This window comes from Chiloscyllium plagiosum, unplaced genomic scaffold (assembly GCF_037043375.1).
Source record: "Chiloscyllium plagiosum isolate Xiang-an unplaced genomic scaffold, Cpla_swu_hap1 HiC_scaffold_35, whole genome shotgun sequence".
In the NCBI taxonomy this organism is placed as follows: Eukaryota; Metazoa; Chordata; class Chondrichthyes; order Orectolobiformes; family Hemiscylliidae; genus Chiloscyllium; species Chiloscyllium plagiosum.
This window is the reverse complement of record NW_028270173.1, coordinates 49,354,871-49,382,855: the sequence shown is the minus strand read 5'-3', so window position 1 is coordinate 49,382,855 and position 27,985 is coordinate 49,354,871. Positions and strand designations below refer to the sequence as shown.

The following is a 27,985-nucleotide window of genomic DNA, read 5'->3' as shown; positions in this document are numbered from 1 at the left end:
TCACCTATCCCCATTTCACCACCCTGCCCTCACCACCCCCTTTATCTGCACCCCACCCCGAACACCCACCCCTAGTCCTGAAAAAGGGTTACACCCGAAACGTTCACCTCTCCACCTCATGATGTTGCCTGGCCTGCTGTAGGATTACAAGAGAGGGCAGCACCGTTTCTATGCCAAGAAGCTCAGGTTACTGTGTACCCAAATGTTTAATGGAATTTCACAGGGAAGGTGGGGCTTAAAAACACTCGGTGAGACAAATCAGGAAAACAGCTTGTTGTTTGCCAGTCGGGGACTGGACTGAAGGACATAACACACTCTAACGTCACTGGTGCCTGAGCACTCTGACACAATGGCTCTCCTCAAGCTCTACCCCACAGACTACACCTTGGCCCTATCGCTGCTGGCCCTCTTTCTCTTCCTGGTCGTGTCCGTAATTCGGCGGCGAGTTCCCATGAATTTCCCTCCTGGACCAAACCCGCTTCCTCTGATCGGAAACCTGCACCAACTGGACCTCAAAAGGCTGGACTGGTCTCTCATTGGGGTAAGTGAGAATCCTTCACTGGGGGACTGTCTGAGGGATGGGGCGGTGTGAGGGAACAGCTCCCAAGGTGAAGCTCACAGAGACCGAGAGAGACACAAACCGAAGCAGATCCCTAATCCCTGACCGAGGAATCTGTTAGCCCTGGGGGCTGTGTTCTGAGAGTCTCTGATCTCTGGTCGGACTTTAATTCTAAACAGAACGGGAGGCAGAAAAAAAACAAAGCAATTGCAAAGTTATGGCACCTCAGAGAGTGACCAATCTGGGAAATGTTCAATTTAATTAACGTGACAGTAAAGCAAGAGCGACGCTGGACGATGGACCGAATGGCCTCTGACCATGCTGGATTTGGTCTGAATCCTGAAGCCTATTTGAGAGCTTATCAGATCCTGACAACCAGATATTTAAAGCAGAGAGGGGATCGATATAAAATGATGGAAGAAGATTTGGGAGAATCAAAAATCTCTGGATTTTTTATTTCAGGCCATTATAACCAGATAATGACATTGTGAAAGTTCAGGAAAACAGCTGAATTCACGTCCTGATCAAAAACCTGATCAAAAACCGAAGTGAGGTCAGTGCAAAGGGAAGGGACTGGTTTGTGAGAGTGAGTGTTCCTTTGAGGAATATCCCAGAGCCAAGTGCCCATCAAATACGTGTCACAAGGGAAAGAAAAAAAAGTCTTAAAATTCAGTCCAATAATCATGAACAAAATGCGGACTGATTTGTCTTTTTGTTTTGCAAATACAATCACCGCTTCCCAACGCAATTTAAAGTGCAAGGGGCCATACCACCAGAGGGGGGCCCAAGGTTGGGAATGGGGTGGAGGAGGGTTGCAGGGGGAGGATTGGGAAAGCAACAGCTCTAAGGAATTTGGGACTTGGGAGATATGGCATGATTTGGAGGAGCCGGTGTTGGATTGGGGTGGACAAAGTTAAAGCTCACACAACACCAGCCAATAGCACTGCTTCTGCATCAGGTGGTTGTGGAACAAACACAGGATTTATAGCAACAGGATTGCAGTGTCATGGAGTGTCATAGTAAACAAATAAAGATCCAGTCTTTCATCTTTTAGAATGATCATGTTCGTTTCAGTTCTTTCATATGTAAATCCCAGAACTCCTTTTAAAGTTACATTCTCGAGGGATCTTGAACAATAGGTACCACCTCAACTCAGATAATGCATTGAAGGTGTGAGGTTAAAATCTGTCGGTGTCCCAGTTTACAGAATCTGACATGTATTTATGCAGTTTTTGAACAAAATAAAATGTAATACTTCAAGTACAAACTCACCCAACAAACATATATTCTGGATTAGTGTGTGTGTGTATATATATATATACATTCAAAGTTTGTGAGAAGATTTGTAGCTCGGGTGCTTGTTGTTGTGGTTCTGTTCGCGAGCTGGGAATTAGTGTTGCAGACATTTCGTCGCCTATCTGGCTGACATCCTCAGTGCTTGGGAGCCTCCTGTGAAGCGCTTCTGTGATGTTTCCTCCGGCATTTGTAGTGGTTTGAATCTGCCACTTCCGGTTGTCAGTTCCAGCTGTCCGTTGCAGTGGTCGATATATTGGATCCAGGTTGATGTGCTTATTGATTGAATCTGTGGATGAGTGCCATGCCTCTAGGAATTCCCTGGCTGTTCTCTGTTTGGCTTGTCCTATAATAGTAGTGTTGTCCCAGTCGAATACTGGCCAACATTGGCCTTCTTGGTCAACGTTAAAGCCAACGTCCTGTTTCTGCAGGAGTGTGGGATACTGCACCTCAGCAGCTACATGAGATGCTCGAGCTTGTGGGCCCATGGGCCATCAGTTTGGTCGGGGGTCAACGATAGCCGCGCCTCCGGCCTGGGTATCCTGTTGAGAGGAGGCAACTTCACCATCTCCGAGGTTAAGGAGGTGGTGGGCGGGCGCCTCCTCGTCGCCGACGTCATGTACAGGAATGCTCCCCTGAGACTGATTAATGTGTACGCCCCAGTGGGTAAGAGGGAACGGTTGGCCGTCCTGCAGCAGCTTCCACTGTTGCTGGCTACGTCCAGGCTGGTCATTCTGGCCAGAGACTTCAACTGTATCATTGATGCAGATGGACGATCCGGCGGGGGGGACAGTAAACTGGACACCACGTCCAGAGCCCTGATGGACACAGTAAAAGATGCCAAGCTGCACGACGTCTTCAGCACCCCTGCAGACGGAGCGCAGCGTAGATACACCTGGTCACGGGCAGACGGGTCTATCCGCTCAAGGATAGATTACCTGTTTGTGTCCTGAACGCTCTCGGTCAGATCCACCAACGTCAAGCCGGTGTTCTTCTCTGACCACTGCCTCCTGCTGGCCGACTGTCACCGACAGGACGAGCAGTGGGCTGGTAAGGGAATGTGGAAGCTGAACACCAAGCTGTTGACCCCGGGAAACATTGAGGAGCTCAAGAGGGACTACGCAGGTTGGAGAACTGTGAAGCCCCTCTTTGAGTCCCCAGAGGACTGGTGGGAAACAGTAAAAGGGAACATCAAGAGGTTCTTCATCCTCAAAGGTGTTCAGGAGGCGAGAGAGAGGCGGGGAAAACTGTCCCAGCTCCAGGAAAGTATGCAGAACCTGCTCCTGCTGCAGACGATGGGGGTGGATGTCACGGAGGACCTCAAGGAGGTGAAGGGCCAGCAAGCCTCGCTCTTTGCTTCGGAGGGCTCCAAGATAATCTTGCGGTCCAGGGTCCGCTCGGTGGAGCAGGAGGAGACGTGCTCACGTTTCTTCATCCAGAAGGTGCACAAAGAGATCTCCGTGCTCAGCAGCCTGAAGGAAGAAGATGGATCGCTGACGTCATCTCAGGCTGACGTCATGAGGATCAGTAAATCCTTCTATACCAGTCTGCATGACGCGAAGCCGACCGACAGCGCGGCCTCCCAGTCGTTCCTGTCCTCTATCACGGAGGTCTTAGACGACAGAACACGCGAGAGGCTGGACCAGCCGCTATCTCTGGATGAGCTGACCAAAGCCCTTGAGTCCTTCGGAAAGAATAAAACTCCCGGAAGCGACGGCTTACCGGTCGAGCTCTATTCCGCTCTGTGGGACTAGATTGGCCAGGACCTGCTGGAGGTGTATGTCAGTATGCTTCGGGCAGGTACCATGAGTGAATCCATGAGGAAAGGCATCATCACCATCATCTACAAGCGGAAGGGGGAGAGGGAGGAATTCAAAAATTGGAGACCCATCTCACTATTGAATGCGGATTATAAAATTTTGTCAAACGTTATCGCCAACCGGGTCAGGTCTGCTCTGAGATCGGTAATTCACCCTGACCAAACCTGTGCTGTACCGGGCAGGAAGATTGCTGAGAGTCTCGCACTCCTCAGGGATACGATCGCCTACGTGCAGGACAGAGGGTTGGACACCTGCCTGATCAGCCTGGACCAGGAGAAAGCCTTTGACAGGATATCACACAGGTATACGAGAGATGTTCTCTCCAAAATGGGCTTTGGGGATATTTCTAACATGGGACAGGAAACAAGGTGGAGGATAAGCAGATGGATACGTGCCAGGGGATATGGCATTTGTGGGGGTGAAAGTTTGGGGGAATTAGGCTCCTCAGAGGTTAGTAACAATTCTGGAGCAGTTGAGACTTGTCCAGGCCGGATGGTTTGCACCTGAATAGAGGATAGTCCAGCGTCCTGATGGGATAGTATATTAATGTTATTGAGGAGGGTTCAGATTAATTTTTCGGGGGGGATGGGAATGAGAAGATAAAACTAGAGAGGAAAATCCAGGAATTGGAAGAGACAGCTAGCAAGAGAGTGAAAAAGGTTACTTACATTCTGAGTAAGAGGAACAGCAGTAAGGTCTAAATGACCATCACTGGGCCTACCCATGAATTCATGGAGTGTGGTCAATGATATTGGTGAGTCGCTGATGCAGATAGCCAGCCACATGGGAACATGACAACATGGAAATAAGTTAGACCTTAATCTACAAGGAGAAAGTATTGCTGTTCCTTCAGTGTCACTGGCTCAACAGTGGATGTGCAAAGAGACTTGAGAGTTTGGGTGCACAGATCATTGAAATATTGTAAGTAGGTTCAGAAAAAAATCAAGAAAGTTGGTTGAATGTTGGCCTTCATACCTGGAATACAAAAGGATGAATAAATTATGCTGCAGTTAGACAGGACCCTGGTCAGAGCCCACGTGGAGCACTGTGAGCAGGTCTGGGCTCCACACCTCAGGAAGGATGGAATGGTCTTGGAGGGAGCACAGCGAAGGTTTACAGGAATAATACATGTCCTTCAGGGGTAGGTTATGAGGAGAGATGATCCAAATAAGTCCTGCTTTCTCTTAAATTTAGAAGGATAAGGGGTGATCTGATCAAAATCTTCGAGATTGTTAACATGAAAAGGGTGGATAAAGATAAACTATTTCCACTGTTTGGAGAGTCTCGAATGAAAGGACACAGTCTGGGCCAGACCGTTCGGGAGGGAGATATGAGAAAGGGTGGTAGAACACTCTTCCACAAATGGCAGTGGGTGTGGGATCAGTTATTAGTTTTAAACTTGAGGTAGATACATTTTTATGAAGCAAAACCATGAGGGGATATGGGCCAAAGGCAGGAACATGGAGTTCGGCCAAAGATCATTCATGATGTCATTGAGTTGTGGAGGGAGCTTGAGGGGCTGAATGGCCTCCTTCTGTTTCTATGTTCAACATTCTGGAATTCCTTTCCCAACACCATTGAAGGTTTACCCACCTGCACTGCAGTGGGTCAGGAAGGCAGCTCACCAACACCTTCCAGAGGGAAAATACAGATGGGCATCAAATTCTTAAGAATTGGGGATTAATATTCTTTCCTTCATTTTTCGCCCCTGACTTGTGCTACAGCTGATTAGAAATAAAACCTTAATGAAATAACTCTCTCTTTGTTAGCTTGCAGAGAAGTATGGAAGTGTATTTTCAGTGGAGCTCGGCCCGCTGAAGGCAGTGGTGTTGACTGGTTATGACACAGTGAAAGACGCTCTTGTGAATCACGCTGATCAATTCAGTGGGAGGCCACACTTACCGATATATGACGCAGTTTCATTCCAAAGTGGTAATTTCCCTCTTTCATCTCTGTGTTACTCTTTGGTCATTTCTGTCTTCAACTCAGCTCACCCGATCATGCTGGTTAAAGTGACACAAAATGTTCTGGAATTGAACTGTAGCCTTTTAGCCACTATTTCCCTCAATTTATAAATACCCAAGCTTCTCATTCTCAATAATCCTGGGTTAGGCCAATGTTTATCAGTGATTACAACTGAAATGGTCCTGCTCCCCTGCCCTTTCCCTGCATCCCTGAAAAGCCTTTCCCTTGTCAGGCACTTATTCAAATCTTTTTTGAAAACTTCCATTGAATTTCCATTGATCAGGCACTTCTGATCATCACCATTCAATGTGTCTTTCACAAACCCTCTTTGTTTCTTTTGCCATTGCTATGAGCTCTGTGCCATCTGATTCTCAGTCCTCCAGCCAATGGGAAACAGTGTCTTTTCATTGACTCTGACGAGATCCCTTATGATCTTGGATATTTCCATCCAAAAGCTCACACAACCTTCTCTTCTCCAAGGTGAACAACACCACCTTTGACAAGCGATCATCTATCATTCGTCTGATGGTGACCCTCGCTCAACCATTTCCCAACAATGTGGCGCTCAGAATTGAATACATTGCTCCACTTGAAGCCAAACAAATGTTTTATTAAATTTCAACATAATTTCCTTTGGTTTTGCTGAAGAAATACACATTTTGACAATCTGAATTCTTGCAATGTGCTAGAAAATGCCAAAGTAATGCCAACCAAAACTTGTGCTGCGTGAGAGGAGGGCTACTAGCAATTAAAATCATTACATTTCACATCCACAGAAATACATTGTGCAACTTCGACATCTCATTCAAAACCCCAATACGCTCGAGCTTCCTGCTGTCATATTAAATGGCAGGGATCAGATCCCGAGCTGCTAACAGACCTCACACCCCTCCCTTGGTTAAGCTGCTGGGTTGGCAGTCAGACCCTGTTACCTTCCTACTTTTTATTTCCTGCCAATTGGCCACTTGCCAATACCTTGCTGTTTCAAGGTACTGCACTTCTCCCTCACCTCCCTCAATATAATGGGAGTCATTGAATACCTGGGACAATCCCCTGCATCAACAATTTGTCTAACTCCATAAATGTTGCTCAAGCTACAGAACATTAACCTTCACATGATATATTCGAGTTGTTCAATATTAAATCAACAAATAAAAAGGGCACATTTTACTGTGGGACAACCTTAAACATGAACTGACAAACACTGAAATTGGGAGTCATAGATCATAGAGTCATAAAACACTGAATCAGACCCTTCGGCCTAACCAGTCCATGCTGAACGTAATCCCAAACTAAACTTATCCCACTTGGCTGCGCTTGGTCCACATTCCTCCAAACATTTCTTATTCGTGTACTTATCCAAATGCCTTTTAAATGTTATAACTATATCCATTTCTACCACTTCCACTGGAAGTTCACTCCACACACAAACCGCACTCTGTATAAAACAACTGCCCCCATGTCTTTTTTTAAAACCTTTCTACTCACATCTAAAGAATATGCCCCTTGCCTTGAAATCCTCCATCCCGGGGAGAAAAGACACTTGCCATTCACCTTATCCATGTCCCTCATGATTTTATAAACCTCTGCAAGGTCACCCCTCAACCTCCCACACTCCAGTGAAAAACGTTGCAGCCTATGCAGCCTCTCCCCAAACCTCAAACTCTCTAATCCCGGTAACATCCTGGTGAATCTCTTCTTAACCCCGTCCAGCTTAATAATATCCTCCCTGCAACAGGGAGAACAGAATTGGGCAGACTACATCAAAAGAGGCCGCTTGGTTACAAAAATCAGAGGGAAGATGAGATTGGGTTTTAGAGCTCTCATTGTCATCTGGAATGCAGTACCTGGGATGGTTCTGGAAGCAGGGTCAACAGGAACATCCAAAGGGGAATTGAGAATGACAACATCAAGAAGAATTTTGTGAAGTCAGACCAATGGGCTCACTCCCCCAAAGAGCACTCATGGATACAATGACCTTCCTCTTGGTTGTAGAATGGTGTAATTCTCAGGAAAGAAAAGGGTGTTAGAAACCTGGGGTTTGGCAGCACTCACAGCAGAACCCGTGTACGATATTTGATCAGCTTTTCGTGTGTCACTTTCAGGCGTGATATTCAGTGAGGGGAAGTTGTGGCGGGAGAACCGAAAGTTTGTGATCTCAGCTCTCCGAGGATTTGGCATGGGCAAGAAATCCATTGAAGACAGGATCAATGAAGAGGCCAGCTTTCTTGTCAATGTGTTTGAGAGTCACAAGGGTGAGTGCTTGGTAGGTCATGACATGCTGGGATTCATGGTTCCCTCGAAATTGACATCTACAGAAAAGATTTTCACTTGAATAAAAGATCCCAACACCAACTTCAAGAGAATGTTCCAGGGCAGCATCCACACATCAATGCTGTTGCTGCTGTGAAGATTCAGGACTGTACTTCCCCTCAGTTTAACTCAGTCCTGCCTGATCAGCAGAGACTCTGCCACTCTGGTTCTTTGGTCATCGCCTCCACGTGTTGGTGACAAAGACTCTCATGTGTACAGCAGAGATGTGGGTGTCGAGGTACCTAGACTAGCTGAGCTATGGCGGTGGTGAGGCTCCCAGGTCAGTCACTGTTAGGGTGGCCCTTGGGGGCCCTCTGGTTCCAGGTCCCAATACAACTTGGAGATGAGTGGAAAGCACCCTTGTGGGATTTCTTATTTTAAAATGTGGGCTGGTCCGTGCACACCAATTCCCACAGGACACAACAGGCTGTGACATTGGTGCAGTGGCAAGGGAGTTTGAAGGTAATTTGAGTCCAGACTCTGGTGTGTAAGCACGGACACAATATGGTCTGTGTCTGGTTGTCTGCTCCTGCACAAAGCTTACTGAATTGCTTCCATTCCTTCAGTGTGGACGGTGGTTGCTAAAAGTTAGGTGCGATGGGGAATTAACAGCCTTTCTCATGCTCTTCCCAACTCTCGGGTCAATTTAGGCATTTGTTTGTTTAAGCCATTGATCCATTTCACCCCTAAGATCTGTTTGTTCCTCCTCGACTTGGTGTGACATAATTGACAGGTGAAATCACTGTCGTCCCTCTCTCTCACTGAGTAGACATGACTGGTGCTGAGTTTAACCTTAAACATGCCTCAGGTGAGGGACGAGATTGAAAAGGTGGGACCTTTACAGCAATCACAGCTAGTGTGAGAATTGAGACCATGCTATATGTTCAAACCTTTACACATGGCATTGGCACTGCTGACTGCCAGCAACATTTTGCCTGTGTCTAGTTGCCTCTTGAGAAGGAGATGGTGAGCTGTCTACTTGAACAATTCCAGTTCACGTGCTGTAGGTTGACCCACAATGTCCTAACGGAGGGAATTCCAGGAGTTTGATTCAGTGATGTTAAACAATGATACATTTCTTCCTCCCACACTCCAGTCTCTTCAGAGATGTAGCTTTGAATCCCATCGCTGCCAAGTCATTTTAAGCTGAAGGATTCTTCGTAACCTGAGGTGGAGGATGGGAAAAAATTGTGGCTGTAACAGCTGCTCCATATTGGAGATATTGCAGTGTTGGAGATGATTTCCTGGAATCTTTGGAGCAGTAATTACTGTTTATAAGCTGTTGCTTTGATTATTTGGGAAGAAATCAAAAGAACAATGGTTTTAAAAATGATGAAGCGAGACAAAGCAAATATCACATGGAAGGTTAGAAATGGAGAAATCAAACCGAAACAGCTGAGCAACCCAGGAATGACCCTGTACAGCTGTGTGACCCAGCAATGACCCTGTACAGCTGTGTGACCCAGCAATGATCCTGCACAGCTGTGTGACCCAGCAATGATCCTGTACAGCTGTGTGACCCAGCAATAACCCTGTACAGCTGTGTGACCCAGCAGTGACCCTGTACAGCTGTGTGACCCAGCAATGACCCTGTACAGCTGTGTGACCCAGCAGTGACCCTGCACAGCTGTGTGACCCAGCAATGATCCTGTACAGCTGTGTGACCCAGCAATGACCCTGTACAGCTGTGTGACCCAGCAATGATCCTGTACAGCTGTGTGACCCAGCAGTGACCCTGCACAGCTGTGTGACCCAGCAATGATCCTGTACAGCTGTGTGACCCAGCAATGACCCTGCACAGCTGTGTGACCCAGCAGTAACCCTGCACAGCTGTCTGACCCAGCAGTGACCCTGCACAGCGGCATTACCCAGCAATGACCCTGCACAGCTGTGTGACCCAGCAGTGAATGTGCACAGCTGTGTGATCCGGCAGTGACCCTGTACAGCTGTGTGACCCAGCAATGACCCTGTACAGCTGTGTGACACAGCAATGACCCTGTACAGCTGTGTGACCCAGCAGTGATCCTGTACAGCTGTGTGACCCAGCAATGACCCTGTAAAGCTGTGTGACCCAGCAGTGATCCTGTACAGCTGTGTGACCCAGCAGTGACCATGTACAGCTGTGTGACCCGGCAGTGATCCTGTACAGCTGTGTGACCCAGCAATGACCCTGTAAAGCTGTGTGACCCAGCAGTGATCCTGTACAGCTCTGTGACCCAGCAGTGACCATGTACAGCTGTGTGACCCTGCAGTGACCCTGTACAGCTGTGTGACCCAGCAATGATCCTGCACAGCTGTGTGACCCAGCAATGATCCTGTACAGCTGTGTGACCCAGCAATAACCCTTTACAGCTGTGTGACCCAGCAGTGACCCTGTACAGCTGTGTGACCCAGCAATGACCCTGTACAGCTGTGTGACCCAGCAGTGACCCTGCACAGCTGTGTGACCCAGCAATGATCCTGTACAGCTGTGTGACCCAGCAATGACCCTGCACAGCTGTGTGACCCAGCAGTAACCCTGCACAGCTGTCTGACCCAGCAGTGACCCTGCACAGCGGCATTACCCAGCAATGACCCTGCACAGCTGTGTGACCCAGCAGTGAATGTGCACAGCTGTGTGATCCGGCAGTGACCCTGTACTGCTGTGTGACCCAGCAATGACCCTGTACAGCTGTGTGACACAGCAATGACCCTGTACAGCTGTGTGACCCAGCAGTGATCCTGTACAGCTGTGTGACCCAGCAATGACCCTGTAAAGCTGTGTGACCCAGCAGTGATCCTGTACAGCTGTGTGACCCAGCAGTGACCATGTACAGCTGTGTGACCTGGCAGTGATCCTGTACAGCTGTGTGACCCAGCAATGACCCTGTAAAGCTGTGTGACCCAGCAGTGATCCTGTACAGCTCTGTGACCCAGCAGTGACCATGTACAGCTGTGTGACCCAGCAGTGATCCTATACAGCTGTGTGACCCAGCAGTGACCATGTACAGCAGTGTGACCCTGCAGTGACCCTGTACAACTCTGTGACCCAGCAGTAACCCTGTAAAGCTGTGTGGCCCAGCAGTGATCCTGTACAGCAGTGTGACCCAGCAATGACCCTGCACAGCTGTGTGACCCAGCAGGAACCCTGCACAGCTCTCTGACCCAGCAGTGACCCTGCACAGCTGCATTACCCAGCAATGACCCTGCACAGCTGTGTGATCCAGCAGTAACCCTGCACAGCTGTCTGACCCAGCAGTGACCCTGCACAGCTGTGTGACCCAGCAATGACCCTGCACAGCTGTGTGACCCAGCAGTGACCCTGCACAGCTGTGTGACCAAGCAATGATTCTGTGCAGATGTGTGAGACAGCAGTGATCCTGTACAGCTGTGTGACCCAGCAGTGACCCTGTACAGCTGTGTGACCCAGCAGTGACCCTGTACAACTGTGTGACCCAGCAGTGACCCTGCACAGCTGCGTGACCCAGCAGTGACCCTGCACAGCTGTGTTACCCAGCAGTGATCCTGTACAACTGTGTGACCCAGCAATAACCCTGTACAGCTGTGTGACCCAACAGTGACCGTGCACAGCTGTGTTACCCAGCAGTGGTCCTGTACAACTGTGTGACCCAGCAATGACCCTGTACAGCTGTGTGACCCAGCAGTGACCCTGCACAGCTGCATGACCCAGCAGTGACCCTGAACAGCTGTGTTACTCAGCAGTGATCCTGTACAACGGTGTGACCCAGCAATGACCCTGTACAGCTGTGTGACCCAGCAGTCAGCCCCCGCACAGCTGTGTGACCCAGCAGTGACCCTGCACAGCTGTGTGACCCAGCAATGACCCTGCACAGCTGTGTGACCTAGCAGTAACCCTGCACAGCTGTGTGACCCAGCAGTAACCCCCCGCACAGCTGTGTTACCAAGCAGTGACCCTGCACAGCTGCGTGACCCAGCAATGACCCTGTACAGTTGTGTGACACAGCAATGACCCTGCACAGCTGTGTGACCCAGCAGTAACCCCCCACACAGCTGTGTTACCAAGCAGTGACCCTGCACAGCTGCGTGACCCAGCAATGACCCTGTACAGTTGTGTGACCCAGCAATGACCCTGCACAGCTGTGTGACCCAGCAGTAACCCTGCACAGCTGTGTGACCCAGCAGTGACCCTGCACAGCCGCGTGACCCAGCAATGACCCTGCTCAGCTGTGTGACCCAGCAGTGATTCTGTACAGCTGTGTGACCCAGCAGTGATCCTGTACAGCTGTGTGACCAGGCAGTGATCCTGTACAGCTGTGTGACCCAGCAATGACCCTGTACAGATGTGTGACCAGGCAGTGATCCTGTACAGCTGTGTGACCCAGCAATGACCCCGCACAGCTGTGTGACCCAGCAGTGATTCTGTACAGCTGTGTGACCCAGCAATGACCATGTACAGCTGTGTGAGACAGCAGTGATCCTGTCCAGCTGTGTGACCCAGCAATGACCCTGTACAGCTGTGTGACCCAGCAGTGATCCTGTACAGCTGTGTGACCCGGCAGTGATCCTGTACAGCTGTGTGACCCGGCAGTGACCCTGTACAGCTGTGTGACCAGGCAGTGATCCTGTACAGCTGTGTGACTGAGCAATGACCCTGTACAGCTGTGTGACCCAGCAGTGATCCTGCACAGCTGTGTGACCCAGCAGTGACCCTGCACAGCTGTCTGACCCAGCAAAGACCCTGCAGAGCTGTATGATTTTGCTGTTTAGTAACAAATGTATCTGGACATTGGCGTTCATTCTGAGAAAAATGAACAAACAGTAAAATTCGAAGCTGACCTTTGAGAAACCGTGTGGGGATCTCACAACAGGGAGCAGTGAAATGGCTAGCTTTAAAGTGTAACCTTACTGTGGTTTTTGGTAAATCTACAACAGTGAGTACAAGGGGTACTTTTGATTATATGTTTTTATTAAGATCTCTCTCTTCAATAAACTTTAATGATATAAAACATAGGTACTAAATTATCCTTGTTTGAGCGGTACGACAAGGCTATTTTCTGTGTCTGTCGATTAAGGTGTAAAGATGGCTTTTAGTAGAGTGATGTGCTCTTCCTGTTGGATGTGGGAGATTGGGGAGAGTTTCCAAGTTGCTGATGATTACATCTGCAGGAATTGTGTTGTTTGCGAATTCTATTGGATTGCATGGATTGGTGAGAGTGGCAGGTTGAGGAAATGAGGAATTTACAGGAGCGAGGGGTGTGGTGGATGGCAGCTTCAGGAAGGGAGAAAAACTGCACAGACAGTCCGGTAGATGGGTTAACTCCAGGAAAGGTAGGCAGATAGTGCAGGAGTCTCCTGTGGCTATGCCATCTCAAACAAGTATGTTGTTTTGGAAAATGTAGGAGGTGGTGGGCTCTCAGGGAAATGTAGCACCAAGTTTTTAGTAGTGAGACTGGCTCTAATGTAACAAGGTGGTATGTCTCCTTCAAAGTGATTTCTTGTAACTAAGAGGATTGATGTGGGCAGAGTGGTGGATGTGATCCAAATGGACTTCAGCAAGGCATTCAACAAGCTTCCGCATGGTAGACTGGTTAGCAAGGTTAGATCTCATGGAATACAGAGAGAACTAGCCATTTGGATATAGAACTGGCTCAAAGGTAGAAGACAGAGGGTGGTAGTGAAGGGTTGCTTTTCAGACTGGAGGCCTATGACCAGTGGAGTGCCACAAGGATCAGTGCCTGGTTCATTGATTTTTATCATTTATATAAATGATTTGGATGTGAACACAGGAAGTATTGTTGGTATGTTTGCAGATGATGCCAAAATTGTAGGTGTTGCAGACAGTAACGAAGGTTATCTCAGAGTACTACAGGATTTTGGCGAGATGGGCCAGTGGACGAAGAGTGGCAAATAGAGGTTAATTTAAATAATGCGAGATGCTGTAGTTTGGAAAGGCAAAGCAGGCAGGGCTTATGTACTTAATGGTAAGGTTCTCGGGAGTGTTGCTGAACAAAGAGACCTTGAGGGCAAGTTCATAGTTCCTTGAAAGTGGAGTTGCAGGTAGATAGGATAGTGAAGAAGGCATTTAGTATGCTTTTCTTTATTGGTAAGAGCATTGAGTATAGGAGTTGGGAAGTCATGTTGTACAGGACATTGGCTAGGACACTTTTGGAAGATTTTGTGCAATTCAGGTCTCCCTCCTCAAGGAAGGATGTTGTGAAATATGAAATGGTGTAGAAATGATTCACAAGGATGTTGCCAGGTTGGAGGGTTTGAGTTATAGGGAGAGGCTGAATAGGCTCGGGCTGTTTTCCCTGGAGTGTCGGAGGCTGAGGGGTGACCTCTTAGAGGTTTATAAAATCATGAGAGGCATGGATTAGGTAAATAGACAAGGCCTTTTCGCTGGGGTAGGGGAGCTCAGAACTAGGGAGCATAGGTTTAGGGTGAGAGGGGAAAGATATAATGGACGCCTAAAGGGGCAACATTTTCATGCAAAGGGGGGTACATGGATGGAATAAGCTGCCAGAGGAAGTGGTGGAGGCTGATATGGTTACAACATTTAAAATTCATCTGGACATGTGTATGAATAGGAAGGGTTTAGAGGGATATGGGCCATGTACAGGCAAAAGGCACTAGATATAGATGAATTGGATGGAATGGTCTATTTCCATGCTGTACATCCCTATGACTATGACTCATCTAAAAGCTGCAATTTTGACTTCCTGCTTCCTGATTAATCTTAAATCTTCCCAATTCTGACAAAACTCAGCAGGTCGGGGCGTATATGTGGGAGAGAAAACAGCGTTTACCTTTCGAGTCCCCTTCTTCAGAACAGGAACATTGAATAGGGAACTGGACCGATTCCTGAAGAAGCAGGGAATAGAGGGATATGGAGTGTGTGGAGGCAGAAACGTTTTAGTTCAGAAAGGTTTCATGCATCAATACAGGCTCGATGGGCCGAAGGGCCTGTTCCAGTAATGTACTGTTGTTTGTTAAAACACTAACTCTGCTTTCTCCCCAGGGATGCTGCCAGATGTGCTGAGTTTCTCCAGCAATTTCTGTTGTCGCTTCAGGTTTGCAGCCTCCGCGGTTCTTTGTTTTATATGAGTAACTTGTGCTTTGTGAAAGAGGACAATGATTGAAGTATTATTACTGTTTAGAGGCCTTTTTGTAATGGAATTCTGTGTTTATTCACAGGTCAGCCTTTTGAAACTGCACAGATTATGTATTTGGCTGTGAGCAATATCGTCTGTTCCATCATATTTGGAGACCGTTTTGATTATAACAATGAAGTATTTATCCATCTAACAAACATGGTTAATGAGAACACGAGACTGATTGGAACAGCTCCAATACATGTAATTGTCGTTTTGTGGTATTGTACTCAGGCTGAGTGTTGAGGTCATTTGCAATTTGGTGTGTGTGACGATTTCCACATCTGACTTGTTACAGGTGGAAGACTCTTGTTAACATTGTGTCTCAGTCATAAATGCTGATATGTGAGACAGGCCTACGTGGGCTAAATTGGAAAACTTTTGGTCAGAAAATAAACGTGGAAATCTATTTTAAAATAAAGCAAAGAACTGCAGCATTGCTGGCAATCAGAAAATGGTTGGGAAGTTGCTGGAAAGACCCAGGAGGTCTGGTCGTCTCTGAGGAGAGAAAGTTTCAGGTTCAATGGCCCTCTTTCAGCACTGACAAAATTAACCTGGCCTGGCTCTGAACGTGTTGTCACCGTAATGAGTTTTCTGAACTCATTTAGAATGAAGTGAGGCATTTTATAGAATCACAGAAAGATTCCCCGAAGTGGAACCATTCTCCCAGACTCTTGATATAGAGAGGGAGTGGGTGGGGTCGGGGTGTGGGGGGGGAGGTGGGGTAATGCTTTCAAGAGATGTGATTCCCTCAGCTTCCCACATGAAGGAAAATGATGCAAGTGACATCAACCTGGGGGAGCCGGGTTCAAATCCTGCTGTGGTGGATGGCGGAATTTCAATTCGCTTTAACAATACAAATCTGGATTTAAGAGTATAATGATGAATATAATTGGCAAGAAAAGCCCAGCTGGTCCACTAATTTGGAGGAAATCTGCTGTCCTTACTTGGTCTGACCTGTATCTGAGTTTTGGAATCCATATGTAACAGATGATAGCTGATAGGTCACCCATTCTGGATGAGAGCTAAAGCATTCAAACTAAAGCTGTAAATTTGGAGGGTTTATGGGTTGGGGTGGGGGCACTGAGGAGAGGAGAGGAAGTGCGGTGTTGCCATGACAATCTCCTATCTCCCATGAAGCATCACTGAATATAAGTAGTTGCTGCACTGACCGTGGACGAGCGATCACTGGATCCTCCAAAGGCCTGATCCTTATGTTTTTGTTCCAATTCAGCTGTTCAACTCTTTCCCATCTCTGGGATTTCTGATTCCGAGCCGCAGGAAGATTATTCAAAATCTCGTGAAGGTGCATGAAATCATTGAAGATTTCTTCAAAGCTGCCAAAGAGACGTTGAGCGAGAACAGCATCCAGACACTCAGCGAGGCCTTAATTCTGAGGCATCAGCAGGTACAGTGACACACCTCTTCAGCACTAAGGGGAATCTCCCCAGATTTCAGACTCCACACCAGGACTTTGTGGGTTTTGATGGAGGAAGATTCTGTGTCAAACATCTGTTAAAATGTCGCTCAGTGCTGCCCCTCGTTTCTGGATACAACTACGAATGTGTAGCTTCAAGCGCTCACTGTATCTGATTATTTATCTCATCGTAGTGCTCATGACATCACGTGGATGCTCAATGTGTCCAGAATATAGCATTGATGGTGTGTGAGATTCAATCTTGCAAAAGTCAACACGGAAAGTCTCATGAGTAATATAACTGAGGAGAGGTCTTTCCTAATTTTACACATTATTTTCCCCGAACACTGCCCTTGAAATTACACCTGGATCTGTTGTTCAGTGCTTTTGGAGCCACACTATTCTCATTTTGACGAGGAAATCAATCTCTTTAATGAATTTAAACCCCACATTCATTAAGTCCTGCCCCTTCATCTCTGCTTAGCTGCCAGAGTGGATTGAAACCTAATGGTGAACTCAGACAGGAGAGGCAACTTTCATTCAGAGAATTGGAGGGTGATACAGCAGAGGGGAAGGTCGCTCGGCCCATCATATCGATAGCTGCTCCCTGGTAGAGCTATCCCACTCCCCTATTCTTTCTCCACTGCCTTGTCACTTTTTTCCCTTCAAGTTTATCCCCGACTCTCGTGTGAATGTAGTTTTGTGTCTGTGTCAGGAATTCCAGTCACTCAGCATCGCATTACAGTAGAGTGCTCCTTGTTGCCCCCTCCTACTGGACTTGTCCCTTGACCCACCCTGCTCCTGCAATCATCTCTCCTTACTTATCCAGTCAAACCCATTCATGATTTCCAACGGTTCTATCGAATCTCCCCTTGATCTTCTCCCCTTCAGTAAATCTGCCCTGCACCCACGCCCCAGCATTGACATTTTCCCAAAAGTGTGACACCAGAACTGGATGCAATATTCCAGCTGAGGCCTCACCAGATTTTTATATATATTTGTATATAAAACAGAATGGTGTGGGTTAACTTCCTGATGTACGTACTTATTCCAACAAAAGCTGTAAAGTTGCTTTAAAGGACTTCTTGACCTGTCCCTCCACCTTCAAATTGGTGAAATCTATTGCCTCCCCAAAGCCTGACCATGAGTGAGTGTATTTCTCCTCTCTCCACTTCCCATTTCCCTGCATTGTATTCCATCTGCCAAGTCTGTCATTGTCATCGTGACGTTCATGACCAGAGGCTGGAAGGATCACTATCCTCGGGCACACATACCCCTGTCCAGACATTTATGGAGCTGAATATTTTCCTGAAGGAGGCGACACACTCTCCTTTGTTTCATTTTGTCTTGAAGGAGCTGGGAGGTGAAGATTTCGAGAGTAAGAAAAAGGATATCGTGGTTACAATCGCTGACCTGTTTGCTGCTGGCACAGAAACCACCGCCACTACCCTTTGCTGGGGACTTCTTCTGATGGTAAACTACCCAGAAATCCAGAGTAAGGAATCCTTCACTCTGTGTTTGTTAGTTTGGTAGTTGTGCCTAAATTGGCATCTGAATATAATATAATATTGTTGCTTGTAAAATTGTATCTTGTTGCTTGTAATGTATATAGATGTTTGGGAGGGGAATGCAGACATGGTCTGATTGATGCGTTTGTGGATGACACACAGTTCAGGGGTGCTGTGGATGGTGAGGAGGATTGTCAGAGGATACAGCAGGATAGAGGTTGGTTGGAGAGTTGGGTGGAGAAATGGCAGATGGAATTTAATCCAGACAAATGGAAGGTGATGCATTTCGGGAGATCTAATGCAGGAGGGAAGTACTGCACACAGTAAATGGCAGAAACCTTCGTAGCACCAACATACCGAGGCATTTGGTGTGCAGGGCCACAGTTCCCTGAAAGTGACAACACAAGTTGATAAGGAGGTCAAGAAGACATCTGGGCGTGCTTGCCTTCACTAGTCAGGGATAGAGGATGAATAATTAGCAAGTCATGTGGCAGTGGTGTGGTACTTTAGTGAGGCCACATTTGGAATATTGTGTACAGTTCTGGTCGCCACACTACCAGAAGGATGTGGAGGCTTTGGAGAGGGTTCAGAAATGGTTGATAAGGATGTTGCCTGGTGTAGAGGGCATTAGCCATGAGGAGACAGTGGAAAAACTCAGTTGTTTTCACTATAATTTCAAAGGATGAGGGGTGACCTGATAGATGTTTATAAATTATGAGAGGCATGGATAGATGGAGTCCTTAATGACAGTTCCTGGGTGACATCAATTTAAGGTAAAAGGGGGTAAGTTTAACAAAAATATGAGAGCCAAATTTTTTTTACCCAGAGGGTGGTAAGTGCCTGGAGGAGGTGGTGGAGGTGGAGACAATAGTAACGTTTAAGAGACATCTTGACAATTGAGGAACAGGCAGGGAATAGAGGGATACTGACCACGTAGTGGCAAAAGGGTTTTAGTTAGAAAGGCATCACGTGTCAGCACAGTCTTGTTGGGCCGAAGGGCCTGTTCCTGGGCTCTACTCTCCTTTGTTTTGTTTTAGTCAGTCCTTTATGTTCCCTGAGGGAGGTTAGTTCCTGTCATGAGTGTCTTGGCACGTGGCATTTCAAATCTACATCTGGTGCTCAAACCCACCCTCCCCTCAGGGTAAAATACTGACCCCTGTAAGAATCTGATTGAGAATAAGACAAGACATTGTCAGTCAGGAACCCAGTGACCATCAAGAGCAATACTGAAACAGCTCTGGGTCAGCACGATATTGGCCATCTCAATCAGAAACCCCTCCAATGGTTGGGATTAGAAAGAGCTGATCATTAGTGAGCCAGCAAGTGGAGTCTTCCTGAGCTTGAGCCCAAGGTGACACCTCTGGGCACAGAGGAGACAACTTTCATTGCAGGTTCCGGGATGATACCCAGGGTGACGTTCATAAAGACACAAAATCAATATTGACACATCTCATCAATCCACATTTTAAATTCTGTATTTGATTTCTGCCCTGGAATTGGAGCACAAAAACTTTATTAAACACCAGAGAAAATGCTAGACCTGGGAGTGCAGGTTTGAAAGAGAGCAGAGCTTTCACCTGTTGACAGTGTGGCACAGTCATACTCCTGCATCTACACACCAATCCCACTAGGTGGAGCCTTGCAGTCCAGCACTGAGCTCCATTCCTGGATCGATGTTCGGAGAATTATCCAATTTATCACAATTTTCCTGAGTTTAAGCCCAGGTGAACACACCAGTAGCTGCACAGTGAACACTCCAATCTTGTGGATCGTTGTGGTCAAGGGGAACCAACAGCATGGAATGTGGAGACAGAGCATTGATAAGCCTCGAACAAGTTGTATCCAAGACCTCTCTCGCCTCCCTCAGGGACATCGGGAATCCAACAGAATTGGCAGATCCTCTGTCAGTCTGATTCACTTGGGTAAATAATTACCTCACTGTCTGATTCCCAATTGGACTGAAGGCAAGAAGGCTTTATGTAGGTTGAGGTGAACAGTTATCCCAATAAACAGGTCACTGCAGAGGGGATGGGCCACTTGGATTGATTTGTTATATTTTCGATCTCGGTTGAGGGGGGAATACTCTGGGGGTGGCCCTAAAATGTCCCTCCTGGGATCATCCTGCCCCTGCCGAGTTTCCTGCCCAGCACTTTGTTTGTGGAAATTATGACACTCGACAAATCAGCACTTTCAATCGGAACCTTCTCAAGGGTAATAAATATGAATAGTGGCATGGAATTATTTTAAATAGATTGTCAAATTGTCCTCAGTAGTGAACAATAAAAATTTACCTTGGAGGTTAGCACACAGTGGGTGGTATCACATCAGCTGTGTGTTTGGGGCAGTTTGATGTTTATGCCTGTCAGAGTTGATGAAGTAAAGTATTGAGAGGGGAATGTACTGGCAATGGAACTGATCGAGCCTGTTCCATGTCACTCAACAACACAAAGTTCTCCACTTCAGTTCAGTCTGCTGTAAACTGTTTCCCTCCATCCAAAGATCTTTACCTTTTTGCCTATTTCAGGGAAAGTTCAAGATGAAATTGATCGGGTGATAGGAGCTGGTCGATTCCCGAGGACAGAAGACCAGAGACACATGCCCTACACTGAGGCTGTGATTCATGAAATCCAGAGGTTTGCCAACATTGTCCCGAACCTTGCTCATTCGACAACCAAGGACACGCATTTCAGAGGGTATTTCCTTCCAAAGGTATCAGAGATACAAGGCTTACTTTTCACAATTTGTGCCACTTGGAGCATTGTTCGAGACAAAAGAAACTGCAGATGCTGGAAACCAAAATAAACAAACAGGAGGCTGGAAGGACACAGCAAGTCAGGCAGCACCAGGAGGTGGGGAAGTGGGTGTTTTGGGTGTAACCCTTCTTCAGGACTGGGGGTGGGGGTGAGGGGGTGGGGTGGGGGAGGGGGAGTCAGAGCGGTGAGGTGGAATAGGTGAACACAGGGAGAGGGCACGATCTGGTTGGTCGATGGGAGGAATGTATCCAGTTGGTAGCCGGAAGGAAGGGTCAATCCTAGGAATGGAAGGGAGGGGGAGGGGCTGGGAAGGGAGTCAGGGGATGGAGAGGGAGGTTATTTGAAATTGAAGAACTCAACGATGAGTCCTCCTGGCCATAGGCTGCCCATGCAGAAGATGAGGTGTTGTTCCTCCAACTTGTGGTCTGGCAATGGTAAAGGTTGAGGATGATCATATTGGAGAGGGAGTGGGAAGGGTTATTAAAATGGACAGTGACTGGGAGGTCAGGTTGGCCCCTGTGGGCCCGGCTGAGAGGTTCAGTGAACAGTTCCTTAAGTTTACATTTGGCCTCCCCAGTGTAGAGAAGACCACATTGGGAGGACCTGATACTGTAAACTAGGTTGGAAGTGAGGCAGGTGAACCCCTGTCTGACCTGGAAGGACTGTTTGGGGCTCTGGAGGGAGGTGAGGAAAGTGGTGTACCAGCAGGTTTTGCACCTTTTCCGGCTGCAGGGGAGGTACCATGGGTTGGATGTGGGGTGATGGGGAGATGGTGGTGGGAGAGTGGCACAAATCAAGGACTGTTGAAGGGAACGGTTTTTTCCTGAGGGCAGAGATGGGTGGGGAGAGGGAGATGTTCTTGGGGTTGGGTCTAGTTGGAGTTGGCCAACCTGACCTCCCAACCACCACCTATTTCAATTCCCCTTCCCATACCCTCTCCGACATGTCCATTATCCTCCGCCTCAACATTGAACTCTCCAATTTCAAACAACCTTCCTTCCCAGACCCTCCCCCTCTCTTCCATTGCTCCCTGCCACCCAGCCCACTTCCTACCCAAAACCCTCCCCCACATCCCCCCCCCACCTTTATCTGCAGCTCCCCTCACCCCCACCCCAGTCCTGAAGAAGGGTTCTACTTGGAACATTGTCACCATGGTAATAATATTATGGTACTTTCTGAATAAATACAGGAACTGAGTTAGAAGAGAAACAAATTAAAAGGGGGAATTTCAATGTTGAGAATTGCTAATAAAAAAATCACATAGAAGGTTCCCATCACACAACCTCAATGGTGAAAAATGAGGCCATTTCTCCCATCTTATCTGTACTAGCTCTCTTTAGCATTTTGACAGAACCAAACGTCTGCCTTTCCCCCATACGCCATTGGTCCTATTGAAATAATCATCAAGTGCTCTCCTGAATTTTTTTTTATTATTTCAAAAATATACTTTATTCATAAAATAATTTGATGGTCTGTACAATTGGTCATGCCATACATATGTAAACATGTACATACAGAGATCAGAATTTATCATTTTGTACATTTTTCTGTACATTTTTTGATCATATGCCCATATAATTAGCTGAGGCGTCAGCAGAGCCCAAATGACTGCATGGGTCTCATGTTCTTCGTTAGGCAGGCAGACTTTACACAGTGGTCTTTCCCCACCGCGCCTTGGCGGCAGCTGCCCCAAGCTTCAGCGCGTCCCTCAACACGTAATCCTGGACCTTGGAATGTGTCAGTCTGCAACACTCAGTCGGGGTCAACTCCTTCAGCTGGAAGATCAGCAGGTTTTGGACCACCCAGAGAGCGTCCTTCACCGAGTTGATGATCCTCCAGGCACAGTTGATGTTCGTCTCGCTGTGCGTCCCGGACCCTGCCTTGACCATACTTCATTCCAAACCCAGTCACGAACTGTGGGAAGAGGTTTGATTTTAAATCTCACCTCACATTTGTGTTTTTTAAAATGCGTCAAATCGCACCTCACACATGCTTTTTTTCAAAATGTGGTTAAAATGTGCCATCTGACTCTCAATCCTGTTACAAACACTTTGCACTCATCAATGAAAAGGGTAACATTATTGTTAATGAATGAGAGGAGATTGCTGATTGGTTGGCTCTGATTAGCAGAGATCAAAGCAAATGCACCAGTTAATGATGACTGGCGCTTAACTGCCAAGCTCTGTTTAAGTTTTAAACTGGGCAGGTTGACTATGATTGCCCTGAAGAGTGAACTGGATAAAGGCAGTCACCTATTTTATTGAATTGAACAGGCACAATCTATGTACGTGTTCCTTCTGTCAGCAAACAGCAGGGCCCTGTGCACTGATCTACCCAGCCTCCACTGCAGGTAATTATGTCCCACTGCAGGCCAAACAGCAATTTGGATTTTAGGAATTGAGTTTCTTTAATCGTGGGGAAGAGCCGTTACATTTGACAATAAGGTGGAGTCGGTTATAACCTGAGGTGTCTAGTGAAACTAACAGGATCAGGGAGAAAACTGGGTTTTCCACATCCTGCATGACTCACTCTCCATTAAACACAGGCACAGTAACACATTCAGGCTTTCTGTGTTTTTCAGGGAACGTACGTTATTCTTTTACTGACCTCGGTGCTGTACGATAAAACCCAATGGGAAAAGCCCCACCAGTTTAACCCAGCTCACTTCCTGGATGCTGATGGGAATTTTGTGAAGAGAGACGCCTTCATGCCTTTCTCTGCAGGTAACCGGTTGTAAAAGGGGCCATGTGTTCCGTTACTAAAATATTCCCATTTCTGAAGTGAGGCAACTGACTGTGGAGAGCCAGCTCTGATTTGAACTGGGAGCAAGCTGCAAAATGTCACCATTGGTTGAGCTCCCCCATTTGGCTCTTACTTCATCCACGGTATGTGGGTGTCACTGGCTGGGCCCAGGATTTATTGCCCGTGCCCAAGTTGCCTCTTGAGAAGGTGGTGGTGAGCTGGTGTCTTGACCCACTGCAGTCCATGCGCTGGAGACAAATGCTGTTAGGGAGGGAACTCCACGATTCTGAGCCAGCGATACTGAAGGAATGGGGAGATGGAAAAGGCAGGGCAGTGGATGTGAAGAATGTGGAATGAGCCATAATCCTATTGAATGGCAGAACAGTCTCGAGGGGCCGAATGGTATGCTCCAGTTCTTATTTCTCGTGGTGTTAAGGTCAGGATGGTGAGTGGCTGAGAGGGCCTGTAGTGTTTCAAGAAGCCAGCTCACCACCACCTTCCCAACAGGACAAATCGGGAATGCGCAATAAGTGCTGGCCCCAGACAGTGACGTTCATGTTCCATGAGTGAATAAGGAAAAGGGAAGTTAAATTCGAAGGCTATGACCAGTAATGTCAACTAATTCAGCTCAGGAGGTGCCACAGGTCCTGCGATCCCATAGGGGTTTGGTGGGACCACACTCAGTCACAGTTTTGGTCTCTCCACCCAAGGAAGGGTAAAGTTACCTTAGAGAGAGTCACTGAGCTGACTCCTGGAACAGGGTCTCGGTGTTCTATTCCTTAAAGACATTGAAATAAGGATAATTCTTCAGGCCTGGAGAGGGGATGTGTCATAGAGTCATAGAGATGTACAGCATTGAAACAGACCCTTCGGTCCAACCCGTCCATGCCGACCAGGTATCCCAATCCAATCTCGTCCCACCTGCCAGCACCCGGCCCATATCCCTCCAATCCCTTCCTATTCATATACCCATCCAAATGCTACTTAAATGTTGCAATTGGACCAGCCTCCACCACATCATCTGGCAGCTCATTCCGTACATGCATCACCCTCTGGGTGAAAAGGTTGCCCCTTAGGTCCCTTTTATATCTTTCCCTTCTCACCCTAAACCTATGCCCTCTAGTTCTGAACTCCCTGACCCCATGGAAAAGACTTTGCCTATTTACCCTATCCATGCCCCTCATAATTTTGTAAACCTCTATAAGGTCAACCCTCAGCCTCCAACGCTCCAGGGAAAACAGCCCCAGCTTGTTCAGCCTCTCCCTATAGCTCAAATCCTCCAACCCTGGCAACATCCTTGTAAATCTTTTCTGAGCCCTTTCAAGTTCCACAACATCTTTCTGATAGGAAGGAGACCAGAATTGCACGCAATATTCCAACAGTGGCCTCACCAAATCCTGTACAGCTACAACATGACCTCCCGACTCCTGTACTCAATACTCTGACCAATAAAGGAAAGCATAACAAAAGCCTTCTTCACTATCCTATCTACCTGCGACTCCACTTTCAAGGAGTTATGAACCTGCACTCCAAGGTCTCTTTGTTCAGCAACACTCCCTAGAACCTTATTATTAAGTGTATAAGTACTGCTAAGATTTGCTTTCCCAAAATGCAGCACCTCGCATTTATCTGAACTAAACTCCATCATTTCTGTTCAATGGACAGCCTCACAGTAAAGGAGTGTCCATTTCGGATGGGGAGAGGACAATGTTCTCTCACTCAAAGTGGGGTGTGTTTTTGGAATTCCCTGCCCTGAGGGTCTGTGGATGTTCAGTCATTGAGTAGATTCAGGACCGAGTAATTGGATCTGAATTAAATGGATAGGAGTGGGGAAGGTTTGGGAAGGTAGGGTGGAGGGAGCAGATCAGCCAGGTTCTTATTGAATGAGCAAAGAGCATGAAGGGCCGAATGTACTCCCAGCTGTTCGAGTTCTGTCTGAACAGGGATGGAGAGACACACTGTGGGAATGGAATTGCTCTCAGTTGGTGACCATTGGGATGGTTTCAGCGATGGGGGTTTGGAAGATGGTGGTCTATGAACGGACTGTGTGTGTGTGTCTGTGTGTGTGTGTATATGTGTGTGTGTCTGTGTGTGTGTGTGTGTGTGTGTATGTGTGTCTGTGTGTGTGTGTCTGTGTGTGTGTGTGTGTGTCTGTGTGTGTGTCTGTGTGTGTCTGTGTGTGTGTGTCTGTGTGTGTGTGTGTGTGTGTGTGTGTCTGTGTGTGTGTATGTGGGTGAGGTACTGACCGTCCCCTGTTCTTTTTCAGGTCACAGGGTGTGCGCTGGTGAGGCACTGGCTAAAGTGGAGCTTTTCCTGTTCTTCACCACCCTGCTGCAGAAGTTCCACTTCCAGGCCCCACCAGGCGTGACAGACCTGGACACCAGCCCGAGAACCGGCTTAGTGTCCAACCCGAAACCCCACCGGGTTTGTGCTGTGTCTCGCTGATGGGACCCAGCGACAGGCCCAGTCGGTCTTTCACTGCTGGGTTTATAAAGGTGGGAGCTGCAGCACAAAGTGTGAGGCAGCACCAGAACCGGATTACCCTGTCTCTATGTGACGTGGCACACAATCATTTACTCTTCGTACAAATCTATATCGTCCCACCTTCACTTCTGTAACGATAATGTTTCCAGGGAATCAACTGAGAATGTTCTCCCATTACAAAAGGAGGCAGGCATTTCATTGAGGGTTTGAATGCTCTTTGCAAATTAACTCAGACCCCATTCCAAACCTGTCTGACTGATTCATTTTGAGGTGAATCCTTGCTTTTTGGAGCATTACATTCATTGAGGTATTTGAACTGATGCATTACAATGACTGAATGATTAAACCATGTTCCCGAATCTTGCAATAATTCGCATTTCTCTCTGAATTGTTTGTTTGGGAGGTTTCACACAGCCTAGTCAGACTGGTCAGTCTAGTTCCATACAAACCTAATTGTGTAAAAACTATCAGATTAAAATGAATAACTGAATGGTTTAACCATGTTCGCTATTAGAGTCGTACAGTCATAGAGATGTACAGCACAGAAACAGGCCCTTCTGTACACCTTGTCCATGCTGACCAGATATCCCAACCTAATCTAATACCTTTTGCCCACACTTGGTCCATATCCCTCCAAACCCTTCCTATTCATACACCCATCCAGATGCCTTTTAAATGTTGTAATTGTTCCAACCTCCACCACTTCCTCTGGCAGCTCATTCCATACACTCAACAGTCTCTATGTGAAAAAATTGTCCCTCAAGTCCCTTTTAAATCTTGCTCCTCTGACAGTAAACCTAAACCCCTCGCGTTTTAGACTCCCTACCTTGCGGAAATGACATTGGCTGTTCACCCTCTCCATATCCTTCATGGTTTTTGTAAACCCCTAGAAGGTCACCCCTCAGCCTCCGACACGCCAGTAAAACCAGCCCCAGCCTGTTCAGCCTCTCCCTGTAGCTCAAATCCTCCAATCCTGGCAACATCCTTGTAAATCTTTTCTGAACCCTTTCAGGTTTCACAACATCCTTCCTATAGCAGGGAGACCAGAACTGAACACAGTATCCCAAAAGGGCCCTAACCAAGGTCCTGTACAACCACAGCATGACCTCCAACTCCTATACTGAAGTGAATTGTTCATCTGCGACAGCCCATTTTGCTCTCTGTAATAATTGAGGAGTCACAGCTGGAAAGGAAAATTGTTTCTTATTGGACACCAAAATAGAGCCACTACTTGTTTTGTATATGAGCCAGTCCCAGCCTGGGGCAGACGCACCCCTGAGTCTGCAGCACGATGGTCCTGTGGTTAGCACTGCTGCCTCACAGCGCCAAGGACCCGGGTTCGATCCCAGCCTCGGGCGATTGTCTGTGTGGAATTTGCAGTCTCCCTGTGTCTGTGTGGGTTTCCTCCCACTATCCAAAGATATGCAGGTAAGGCTGGATTGGCTGTGCTAAATTACCCCACAGTGTTCAGGGATTTGGTTAGATGCATTAGTCAGGGGTAAATGTAGAGCAATAGGGTGGGGGAATGGGTTTGGGTGGGTTACTCTTCAGAGGGTCAGTGTGGACTTGTTGGGCTGAATGGCCTGTTTCCGTCCTGTGAGGATTCTACTCTATGAATAGTGCCCAGAGTGTGGGGCCCGGACTGGTGGCTGGTTGCTTGCTGTTTTGAGTCAGAGCATGGAGATGAGCAGGTTTGTACTTTCCCTCTGTTACACAGGCTCATGTATATCACACTGAGAGGCCACATGATAGAGAATTCATGGTGCCTTTTTGAACACCTCTGTATCCCTGGGTCTGTCGCTTAAACAGATCTCTGCTCGCAACTCACAGCGTCCCCGGGAATGGGGCAGACCAAGATTAATCTTTGTGCATTTAGGGAAGAGATAGAATCCCCACATTCAGCCCAACAGGTCCACACCAATCCTCCAAAGACCATCCTACCCACACCCATCCTCAACCCTAACCCTGCCCTCCTCGTGGCTAATGCACCATCCTGCACATCCCTGGATACTGTGGACT

General features: G+C 47.4%; 1 protein-coding gene across 1 annotated transcript; it reads left to right on the top strand.

Annotated features, from left to right (window-relative positions):
- The first annotated feature begins 284 nt into the window (after positions 1 to 284).
- Positions 285 to 26,325, top strand: LOC148140815 (cytochrome P450 2K1-like). Its single transcript, XM_087979582.1, has 9 exons — positions 285 to 541; positions 5,442 to 5,604; positions 7,743 to 7,892; positions 15,106 to 15,266; positions 16,297 to 16,470; positions 17,833 to 17,974; positions 20,512 to 20,696; positions 23,322 to 23,463; positions 25,749 to 26,325. Exons 1-9 carry the CDS (start codon positions 350 to 352, stop codon positions 25,925 to 25,927), a joined length of 1,488 nt encoding a protein of 495 aa, XP_087835708.1. The 5' UTR covers positions 285 to 349; the 3' UTR covers positions 25,928 to 26,325.
- The last annotated feature ends 1,660 nt before the right edge of the window (positions 26,326 to 27,985 follow it).

Coding starts and splice junctions, on each gene's coding strand:
- LOC148140815 (XM_087979582.1), top strand. CDS start 350: ATGGCTCTCCTCAAGCTCTACCCCACAGACTACACCTTGGCCCTATCG. Junction 20,697..23,321: donor GAGGGTATTTCCTTCCAAAG/GTATCAGAGATA, acceptor TGTGTTTTTCAG/GGAACGTACGTTATTCTTTT. Junction 23,464..25,748: donor CTTCATGCCTTTCTCTGCAG/GTAACCGGTTGT, acceptor GTTCTTTTTCAG/GTCACAGGGTGTGCGCTGGT.